Source organism: Ursus americanus, chromosome 11 (assembly GCF_024610735.1).
Source record: "Ursus americanus isolate L20-20 chromosome 11, mUrsAme1.1.p, whole genome shotgun sequence".
NCBI lineage: Eukaryota > Metazoa > Chordata > Mammalia > Carnivora > Ursidae > Ursus > Ursus americanus.
The window spans coordinates 26311013-26322998 of NC_142137.1; the positions used below are offsets into that span (position 1 = coordinate 26311013).

The following is an 11986-nucleotide window of genomic DNA, read 5'->3' on the forward strand; positions in this document are numbered from 1 at the left end:
CCCAGAATGCGGGGATCACGCCCTGAGCCAAAGGCAGACACTCAACCGCTGTGCCACCCAGGCGCCCCATGTAGCACCTTCTTTCTAGATATGTCTCCTGAGGCAAGGGAGATAAGAGCTAAAATAAACTGTTGGGACTTCATCAAAACAAAAAGCTTCTTCATGGCAAAGGAAACAATCAACAAAACTAAAAGGCAACCTACAGAATGGGAGAAAATATTTCCAAATGACATATCTGATAAAGGGTTAGTTTCCAAAATAATATAAAGAACTTAGAAAACTCAGCACCCCCAAATTAAATAATCCAATTAAAAAGTGGGCAGAAGACATGAGTAGACATTTTTCAAAGAAGACATCCAGATAGCCAACAGACACATGAAGAGATGCTCAACATCACTGATCATCAGGAATATACAAATCAAAACTACAATGAGATATCACCTCATACCTGTCAAAGTGGCTAAAATCAACAACATAAGAAACAGCAGGTGTTGGCGAGGATGGGGATGGCGAGACGGGAACCCTTCTGCACTGTTGGTGGGAATGCAAACTGGTGCAGCCACTGTGAAAATCAGTATAGAAGTTTCTCAAAGGTATAAAATAGAAATGCCCTACAAATCCAGCAATCACACTACTAGGTATTTCCCCAAAGGAAACAAAAATACTAATTCAAAGGGGTACATGCACCCTGATGTTTATAGCAGTATTATCTACAATAGCCAAACTATGGAAAGAGCTCAAGTGTCCATCAACTGATGAATGGATAAAGAAGATGTATGTACACACACACACACACACGCACACTTATGTATATATGTGTGTATATATACAATGGACCATTACTCGGCCATAAAAAAGAATGAAATCTTGCCATTTGCAATGACATGGATGGAACTAGAGAGTATAATGCTAAGCAAAATAAGTCAGGCAGAGCAACACAAATACCATATTATTTCACTCATATGCAAAATTTAAGAGACAAATGATCAAAGGAGAAAAAGAGAGAGAGAGACAAATCAAGAAACAGACTCTTAACTATAGAGAACAAACTGATGGTTACCAGAAGGGAGGTGGGAAGGGGGATGGGTTAAACAGATGTTGAGGATTGAGGAGTACATTTGTTGTGATGAGCACCAGGTGATGCATGGTACTGTTGAATCACTGTTGTACACCTGAAAATAATATTACACTGTATGTTAGCTGGAATTTAAGTAAATTTTACTTAAAGAAAAAAAGACACTATGAAAAGAAATAGCATATAGACTATATAATTACTCTTACAAGTTAGCTCCAGCTGGGTACTGGCTCTAAAAGACACAGACTTTAAAATAATTATGCTTGGGACACCCAGGTGGCTCAGTTGGTTAAGTGTCTGGCTCTTTGTTTCAGCTCAGGTCATGATCTCAGGGTTGTGAGATCAGTCACTGCATGGGGCTCTGCGCTCAGCATGGAATCTGTTTGAGTTTCTCTCCTCTTTCCCCCCAACCCCCCCACTCATTCATTTGCTCTCTCTCTCAAATAAATAAATAAAATCTTTAAAAATAAAATAAAATAATTATGCTTGTTATAATCAAGGAGATAAAAGATAGGATTGACATTTTTCAGGAAAGCATTGGAAACCGTAAAATGGCAGAGCAGATTTGAGAAAGAACCAAATAAAAATTATGGAACTGAAAAATATAGTATCTGAAATTTAGAACTGAATGGATGGATCTGACAGTAGTTTGGAAGAGATAATTAGTGAACTGGAAGGCAAAATCATCCTGATCAGCAAAGAGGCAAAATGAAAGTACATTCAGAAAAGAGAGCAAGAGATGTAGGTTAGAGTGAGAAGGTCAAACTTAAGTGTAATTGGAGTTCTACTAGGAAAGGAGAGAAAATGGGAAAGAAGCAATATTTGAAGAGATAGTGACTAAGAATTTTCCAAAATGGATGAAAAAAAAATCACACCACATATTCAAGAAAACTAATTCCATAAAACCTATAAAACTAAATCAGAATAAATAAAAGGAAATATATATCTAGACACATAATAATAAGACAAGCATAAAATCTTAAAAGCTTGTGGGGGAGAAAAGATCACATTCAAAGGGACAACAATTAAAGTGACAGCTGACTTCTCAGCTGAAAGTACTGACTTCAGAAGACAATGGATTGATATAGTTAAGTATTAAAAGAAAATCCCTACCAATCTAAAAATCCTAAACCTGGGGAAAATATCCTTTAGAAATAAAGATGAGGGGCGCCTGGGTGGCTCAGTCAGTTAAGCATCTGCCTTCAGCTCACATCATGATCCCAGAGTCCTGGGATCAAGCCCCACAACTCCCTGATCTGCGGGGAGTCTGCTTCTCCCTCTCCCTCTGTCCCCCCTTCCTGTTCTTTCTCGTGCGCACATGTGCACACACTCTCTCTCTCAAATAAAATCTAAAAAAAAAAAAAAAAAAAAAAAAACAAAAGAAAGATGGAATAAAGACATTTAAAGACTAACAAAAACTGAGATCATTTGTTACCAGGAGATCCATTCTAAAGGAAACACTAAAGGATATTATTCAGACAAAAGGAAAAGTATCTTAGAGGGAAGGTCAGAGATGCAGGAAAGAAATGAGAGCAATGAAGATGAGTAAATCTATATGAATATTGTATAAAACAATAATAATGTTTTATGTGGTTTGAAGATATATAAAGGATTAAAATTAATGAGAGCAATAGCTTATAAATTAGGAAGGGTTAAATGTAGTTTAAAGTGTTGGAAGGTTTTGGGGCACCTGGCTGGCTGAATTGGAAGAGCATGCAACTCTTGGTTGTGAGTTCAAGCCCTATGTTGGGTGTAGAGATTACTTAAAAATAAAGAAAAAACTGAAAAAAATGCTAAGGGTTGTAAGGTTTTTGCATTGTTTTGGAAATTGTTAACACTATCGGTCAATACTGGATTTTAATGGGTCAGGTATTTAATAGGTTTTTCCAGGAACTATAAAGTTGACTCCAGAATTTATGTGGAAAAGCAAAGGTCCAAGAATAGCAAAACTATTCTGAAGAATAGGTCCTGATCTACTACATATTGAAACAAATTGAAATTCTATCAAAATTAATATATTTGTATGGATAGACAAGCAGAATAAAGGAATAGAATATACTCAGAAACAAACTCACTCAACATGGAAATAATATACAACAGGAAGCCATTGCACATCAGTGGGGAAAAGATAGACTTCAGTAAATGGTTTTAGGAAAATTGGCTGGCTGTGTGAGGAAAAAAAAAATGAAATTGGATCCCAACCTTACATTGTACACAAAAATCAATTTTAGGTGGGTTAAAGATTTACATGTAAAAGACAAAACTTTGTAATTTTTAAAAGCAAATGCAGAACAATGTCATGATGACCTTGGCGTGGAGAACAATTTCTTAAACAAGTTATAAAAAGTAACAAAACAGTAGAAAAATGGGCCCAGTTGTGAAGAGGCATTTTGCAGGAAAAAAGAAATCACAAATAGTCGTACATTTATAGAAGAATTATCATTCTCATTAGTAACTAAGAAAATGCAAATTAACAGCACAAGGTACTACTTCACATCCACCAGACTGGAAAAAATATATAAACCTGGTAATTCTGAGTTTTATAAATGAGGGTACAACAGCCAGAAGAGCAACCACTTTATAAAGTTCATAAGATAAAATATAACTTATATGAACTAACCTAGAAATTCCTATCCTAGCTAAATATTGTACATCAGTGACTTAACAGTTTTTAAAATGTTTTTTATTGAGGTATATTTTACATATGGTGAAATGCAGAGATCTTAAGTGGAACGTTCAGTGATTATTGATAGATAAATATACAGTCCATAGCCCTACCAAATAACAGAAATTCTCTCATATCTCTGTCAAGATATTTTCTGCTCTCTCCCCACTTCCTGACAAGGCAACTACTATTCTGATTTATTTTACCTTAGAGTTTTTGCCTGTCCTAGAATTTTATAAATTGGATCATAGAAAATGTACTCTCTTATTTAGCATAAAGTTTTTTAGATTAATCCAAGTTGTTTTATGTATGAATAGTTTTTTACTTTTTATAGCTGTGTAGAATGTTATTATATAGATATGCCTTGATTTGTTTATTTGTTTTTCATAGAATTAGTTGGGAAGATTCTTTCTTCTGTTTTCTGAAAGACCTTGTGTAAGATTTAGCATTACTTCTTCCTTAAGTGTGTGATAGAATTCAAATTTGATAGAAGCTATCTGGGACTGTAGTTTTCTTTATGGATTGTTTTTAGATTATGAATTAAATTTTTTTTAACAGGTATAAGCTACTTGGATTTTGTTTCTTTTTGTGTCTTTAGAGATGTCCCCCTTTCTTTTCTGATATTGCTAATTTATAATTTTCCTCTTTTTAAAATCATTTGTCTACCTAGCACTTTTATCAATTTTATTGATTTTTTCAAAAAAGCAACCTTTTTCACTTTTAAATTTTTTTGTTATTTCCTACTTAATTGATTTCTACTTTATTATTTCTTTCCTTCTATTTATATAGGGTTTAATTTGCATTTCTCCCCCTAGCTTTTATGTTGGAAGTTTAGATTATTGATTTTGAAACTTTTTCTTTCTTTCTTTCATTTATTTATTTTTTGTATAGGTCATTTTTTATGGCATATATTTGACATAGAACATTGTGTAAATTCAAGGTGTGCAAGGGTAATTTGATGACTTATTTCTACATGTTGTACTAGGATTGTCGGTGTAGGGATTGTTAGCCTCTCTGTTACATGGCTTAGTTACCCTTTCTCTTCGGTGGCTGGGAGAACTAAGTCTCAGGGTGTGAGTAGGTTTGATGGTTGTGGTACAACACAGTTGTCTGTACTCATTATACTCGATGTCGGATCTCTGTGGTGTATTTATTACTTACTGCAAGTTTGGAACCTTAAACGCCACTCGTCTTTCCCCCAGAACTCCCCAGCCCTGGTAACCACCGTGCTACCGAGTCTGATTTTTTAGGTTCCGCATGTGAGATCACGCAGTACTTGCCTTTCTCTCACTTAGCGTAACGTGCCCAAGGCCCATCCACGTTGTCACAAATGGCAAGCTGTCCTTTCTCGTGGCTGACCCTCGTGTTACAGACTACATCTTTCCCCCTTCACGCGTGGGTGGCGTGTAGGTTGTCCCCATGTCTTGGCTCGTGTGAACCATGCTGCGATACACTTAGGAGTGGGAGTATATATGTCCTTTTCAGAAGTTTATTTCCTTGGATAAGTAGCCCCGAGTGGGATGGGTATGAGAAGTGTGGACATTCTGGTGGCTCTTTGCAGCAGCCAAGTGGTCTCAGAAAGGACTGTGGTAGTCAGCTCCGGCTTCGGTGACAAACCACAGACCTGGTAGCTTGAACAACAAACATCTGTTCTCTCCTGGTCCTGGAGGCGAGGCGGGAGGTCGGCACCCACGTGTGGGCAGGCTGGTCTCTGCTGAGGCACCACTCCTTGGTAGCCAACTTCTCCCCATGCCGTGTCCCCACATGGTCCTCCTCTGTGCACATCTTGTCCTTCTCTCCTCTTCTTGTAAGGACACCAGGCATTGCGGATCAGAGCCTCCACCCCGGTCTCTCAGCTGGGTGGCTCCCTGAGCTGGAGATGCCCTGGGCCCCCGAGCTGACTTGGCCCCGGGGGATGGAGGTCTACTGGGCTGGGGCTTCCAGGTGGAGGAAAAGAGCCTGCAGCGGGGTGGGCGGGCTGGTATGGAAATGACCCCGCAGGACTGCAGCCCTGCACCTGGCCATGCCCTCCCCCAGAAAGGCTGCCCTGCCTGCCCCGGGCTGCCCCAGGAAACCCCTCTGGTGCCTCCCTTCCCTCTGGCTTAGCCCTCGGGCTGCCAAGCTGGGGCTGCTCAGCTTTTTCTTCCCCCAGTAGTTCTCCTGTTTCTTCAGGATCTTTCTGGGATTCCTGTAACCTGGCACTGAGAGGTTATTGTAACTGGCATTTCCAGTTTGACCCTTGCTGTCCCTTACTTTTCTTGTAGACTTTTCTTCCTTCTTTCCTGCAGACTCCTGGCTGTTCCCTCCGTCTGATGCTCCACGTCATCGAACTATCCTGTACGTATCCACCCGCAATGTTGTGACTGCCCTTTGTGTGTCTCTCCCATTGGGCCATTCCTGTCCTGTCTATTCTTTCTTTTAAATGTTGCATTTTATGATGAAAGCTATCGAGTTCCCTCTAAACTGCTTTACCTGCATCCCACAGATTTTGATATTTTGTATTTTCATTATCATTCAGCTAAAAATATTTTCTAACTTCTCTAGTGATTTCTTTTTAAATTTTATTGACTTTGCCTCTTCCTTTGGTACTTCTGTTCTCCTGCTCCTCCTTCTTTTTAGTAGCTGATGTAAGATTAAAATATCTATTCTTAACTTACCACACTCTCCCATGAGTTAGTATTAAAACATTTCAATGTAATGTACTGTCCTCACTATAGTATGCTTCTGTTTGTCCCCCTTTGTGCTACAGCTTCCCTACACTTAATACTACATTGATTAAAACCCACAAGACATTGTAATTATTTCTGCTTTAATTTTAACTTTAAAATTATTTCTGCTTTTAAAGGTTAATTATCCTTTAAAGAACACTTTAAATAAGATGAAATATATATCTATTCACATTTTACCATTTCCAATGTTTTTTATTTCTTTGTGTTTATTTGATTTTATGTCTGGTGTCATTTCCTTCAGGCCAAAGTACTTCCTTTACAAGTATACTGGGGATTCTCTTAGTATGTATTTTTCTGGAAAAGTCCTTATTTCACCATTATTGGTGAAGGATATTTTCACTGCATATAAAAATTCTAGTTGACAGCTTTCTTCTCTCAGCACATTAAAGATGTGGTCAAAGTTGTCTTCTGGATTTCATAGTTTCTAATGTGAATTCTTATCTTCATTCTTCTGTGCATAATTTATCATCATTTCTCAGGCTGCTTTTAAGGTTTTCCTTTTATCAGTGGTTTTCAACAATTTGATAATGATGTGCCCAAATGTGGGGTTTTTTGTATTTATTCTGCATGGGTTTTTTTAAATTTATTATTATTATTCTTGAATCTATCAGTTAATATTTTTCATCAAATTTGGAATATTTTTAGCCATTATCCTTCAAATAATTATTCTTGTCTGACCTCCCTCTTTTCTCCTTCTGTAACGCCACTTGAATGTTAGACCACAGGTCACCAAGACTGTTTATTGATTGTTTCAGTTTTTTGTCTTTTAATAGACTTTATTCTTTAGAGCAGTACTAAGTTTATAGAAAATTGAGCAGATAGTACAGAGAATTCTCATATACCTCCTGCCCTCTCACAGTTGTCCCTATTATTAACACATTGTTAGTGTGGTAATAAATACCATTACAAAACCATGTATAGTTGTGAAAATATATGTATAACTTTCCTTTTCTCCAGTTTCTCTGTATGCTTTATTCCTCTGATAGCTGCTTTTCTGTGTTATAATTAGAGGATAAGACAATGTGTAGGTTTGGTCACCTTACAAGTAACAGTTTATTTAATATAGGTTTCACTGATGATGTCTTCCTTAGTAGAAATGTTATCTAGGGATGCCTGGGTGGCTCAGTCGTTAAGCGTCTGCTTTCGGCTCAGGCCAGGATCCCAGGGTCCTGGGATCAAGCCCCGTATCAGGCTCCCTGCTCTGTGGGAAGCCTGCTTCTCCCTCTCCCACTCTCCATGCTGGTGTTCCCTCTCTCGCTGTGTCTCTCTCTGTCCAATAAATAAATAAAATCTTAAAAAAAAAAAGAAATGTTATATAAAAATGCATAGAAGAGTTTGTTCCATTGGTGCTAATATAGCTCATCTTTTTTTATATGTTTGTTCTTTAAAAAGTATTTGATTTTCTTGTTTTTTACTCATAAGCACCTGAAGTATGTATATGTATATACATGTCTCTTATGACAGGTGTATTGTGCTTTAATTCTCAGAAATTGTATTATTTTTGAGCCATTGGCATCACTTGCCAAATTCAGGTTTTGCTTTTATCCTTTCCAGGCCCAGCTTCAAAGGGAAAAAGAACAAGATCATAGGAAGCTGCAAGCAAAACTTGAAAAGCTTGATGTCTTAGAAAAAGAATGTTTTAAACTTACAACCACTCAGAAAACTGCTGAGGTAAGCTTCCACTTATTTCTTTGAAGTGATGATGCCAGGAATAAATCTTTAGTGTTAGCATTATTGGCCCTATATGTGAATATACAGTAAATCTGATGTATAAAACTTCTTTAACAGCTCTTAGTAATCCAGATATGAATTTCTGCCTATGGAGATAAAAAGTTAATATATTCTGTCATGGCACGAATGAGCTTGCCTTTTGATGTAAAATTGTAATTTTGGCTTCTTCTGAAATGGCAGAACATTTTCATTTGTCAGATAATTTGCCTAAAGGATATTGAAAAGATTGTGTTTCACCACTTGCAGTTAAGTCTATCCTCGATCCCTCCTGAAATGCCCTCCTTTTTCCACCCAAATGTTATCCATTTCCTAGGACTTTCTCCAGGTCCTGCTTCCTCTATGAATCCTTCCTTGAGTTCTCCAACACTCAGGGAGCTCGCCCTTTGAAATGATACTGTCCTCAAATTCTGAACTGTACCATAGACATAAGATAAAATAATATATGTGTAAGTGTATAGATGGTCTGAGTCAAATTATACTCATTGTTTTGTTGTTTGTTTCATGTATGTTACTATTGTTTCCTTAAGTACAATATGAGCTCTTAAGTAACGAGGAACATATCTTTCTTTTTTTTCCATCTTTTTTTAAAATTGAGATAAAATTGACATAGAACATTATATTAGTTTCAGGTGTACAATATAATGATTTGATATTTGTATTTTTTTGGTATTTTTATATTTTACAAAATGATCACAGTAAGTCTAGTTAATATCCATCACCATATATTGTTACACAATTGTTTTTCTTTTCTTTCTTTCTTTTTTTTTTTTAAGTTTTTATTTAAATTCCAGTTACAGGGGCACCTGGGTAGCTCAGTCGATTGAGCGTCCAACTCTTGGTTTCAGCTCAGGTCATGATCCTCAGGGTCCTGTGATTGAGCCCTGTACTGGGCTCAGAGCTCAGTGGGGAGTCTGGTTGGAATTCTCTCTCTCGACCCCTCACCCTGCTCTGACTCTCTCTCTCTCTCTCAAATAAATAAATAAATCTTAAAAATAAATAAATTCCAGTTAACATATAGTGTAATATTAGTTTCAGGTGTATAATATAGTGATTCAGTGGTTCCATGCATCACCTGGTGTTCATCATAACAAATGCACTCCTTAATCCCCACCACCTACTTAACTCATCCCCTCACCCACCTCCCTGCTGGTCACCATCAGTTTGTTCCTTATAGTTAAGAGTCTGTTTCTTGATTTGTCTCTCTCTCTCTCTCTTTTTTTCCCCCTTTGCTTGTTTGTCTCTTAAATTCCACATATGAGTGAAATAATATGGTATTTGTGTTGCTCTGACTGACTTATTTTGCTTAGCATTATACTTTCTAGTGAAATTTCAGCTTTCTGCCTTGCAAAGTAAGGTTGGAAGTCACCCATCTACTTTTCTATCTTTTTTTTTATAATAATTTTTTTTATTATATTATGTTAGTCACCATCCCTGGTTTTTGATGTAAAGTTCCATGATTCATTAGTTGCGTATAACACCCAGTGCACCATGCAATACGTGCCCTCCTTACTACCCATCGCCAGCCTATCCCATTCCCCCACCCCCCTCCCCTCTGAAGCCCTCAGTTTTTTTCTCAGAGTCCATACTTTTCTATCTTGAAAAAATCGTTGCCACCTTTTCTCACGTTACCTTCTACTGTGTTTGTCCTTTGGTATTTAAAACTTTCTTATTCCATCCATGTCATTGCAAATGGCAAGATTTCATTCTTTTTTATGGCCAAGTAATGTTCCATTGAATAAATAAACACACACACAGACATCTTCTTTATCCATTTATCAGTCGATGGACACTTGAGCTATTTCCATAGTTTGGCTATTGTAGATAATGCTGCTATAAACATCAGGGTGCATGTATCCCTTTGAATGAGTATTTTTGTTTCCTTTGGGGAAATACCTAGTAGTGTGATTGCTGGATTTGTAGGGCACTTCTATTTTATACCTTTGAGAAACTTCTGTACTGATTTTCACAGTGGCTGCACCAGTTTGCATTCCCACCAACAGTGCAGAAGGGTTCCCCTTTCTCACCATCCCCATCCTTTCTAACACCTGTTATTTCTTACATTGTTAATTTTAGCCACTTTGACAGGTATGAGGTGATATCTTATTGTAGTTTGGATTTGTATATTCCTGATGATCAGTGATGTTGAGTATCTTTTCGTGTTTCTGTTGGCCATCTGGATGTCTTCTTTGGAAAAATGTCTACTCATGTCTTCTGCCCACTTTTTAATTAGATTATTTGCTTTGGGGGTGTTGAGTTTTCTAAGTTCTTTATATTATTTTGGAAACTAACCCTTTATCAGATATGTCATTTGGAAATATTTTCTCCCATCCTGTAGGTTGCCTTTTAGTTTTGTTGATAGTTTCCTTCACTGTGCGGAAGCTTTTTATTTTATTCTTTTATTTCTAATGTGTCTTCCTATCCCTTCCCTCCTCCAACAGCTGCACCCTTAATAATATGCACACAATAGACATTTATTGTGATTTGTCTATATTTCGGATGAAACATTGAGACCCAAGACTATGATTGTTTGACCTTCTAGACCTTTAATACCCCCCAAAATTTCATCATTACAGTTTTGTTGCTAGAAGTTTATAATATCTTTGCATGTACATTCTTTGCTTTCCGTTTGTTCTTCTTATATGTAATATAAGAAGCAGGTAAGGAAGCATAGGAAGAAAGCCAAGAAAAATCGTAGCATATTTTGCCATTTCTTTTTCTTACTTTCTGCTTTAATTTGCTCAAATACTAAGAATCAAGACTCACAGACTCTCCGTAGAAAAAGAACAAAGGCTATTTGGCTCTAGTTTTTGTATAATAATCCCAGTTTTTTGTTCTTTTGCAGGACAAGATTAAACATTTAGAGGAAAAACTGAAGGAAGAAGAACACCAGCGTAAGCTATTTCAAGACAAAGCATCTGAAGTAAATAGAGCATTATATCGCTTATCACAATAAACCACATATGTTTTATTATAGTTTGTTTTCATTATCTGTAGGCTATATTTTAGACTATAATTTCTGCTTCCTAGCTTGTTAGTTTTGTCTCTTTTTGCTATAATAATTATATTCTCAGTTAGTCAGCCAGTATATTTGTATACTTGGATGCACTGCCAAAAGAAGTCTTGTAGTCTTTTGAAATTCTGACGTATATGTATATGAAATAATTCCTGATATAGACTGTTTTCAGTTTGATTGATATATATGTATTAAATAATGCAGTCTCTTACAAAAAGAAAATGATTGCAATTACCAATAGATTTAGTAGCTTTCACATACAAAAAAATAGTATTTGGGGTATTCTTTTCTTTTTTTTAAAGATTTTATTTATTTCAGAGAGCGTGGGAGAAAGAGAGAGAGAGAGAGAGAGAGAGAGCACAAGAGGGGGGAGGGGCAGAAGGAGAAGCAGACTCCCTGCGGAGCAGGGAGCCCTATGTGGGACTCCATCCCATGATCATGACCTGAGCCAAAGGCAAATGCTTAACTGACTGAGCCACCCAGGCACCCTGGGGTTTTCTTTTCTTCCTCAAAAAGCACTTTTTTAAAAAGATTTTGTTTACTTATTTTAGAGAGAGAGAGAGCATGAGTGGGGGAAGGGGGTAGAGACAGAGAATCTCAAGCATGCTTAGCGCTGAGCACAGAGCCTGATGTGGTGCTTGATCTCTTGACCCTGAGATCATGACCTAAGCCAGGTGCTCAGCCAACTGAGCCACCCAGGCGCCCCAAGCATTTTTGTCTTCATAAACTGAGACCTGATTTCTTATTATAATGTTTTTGAAGAAGACTGTTAA

The 11986-nt window shown here is 37.1% G+C and overlaps 1 protein-coding gene across 10 annotated transcripts in view; it reads left to right on the top strand.

Annotated features, from left to right (window-relative positions):
- Positions 1–11986, top strand: part of CEP57L1 (centrosomal protein 57 like 1) — a 76404-nt gene that overhangs the window by 56611 nt on the left and 7807 nt on the right. For all 10 annotated transcript variants that reach the window (XM_045798430.2, XM_045798434.2, XM_045798432.2 and 7 more), the window contains 2 exons: positions 8024–8140; positions 11043–11120. In XM_045798430.2, the coding sequence (XP_045654386.2) occupies positions 8024–8140; positions 11043–11120 (195 nt within the window). The remainder of the gene's footprint in view (positions 1–8023; positions 8141–11042; positions 11121–11986) is intronic.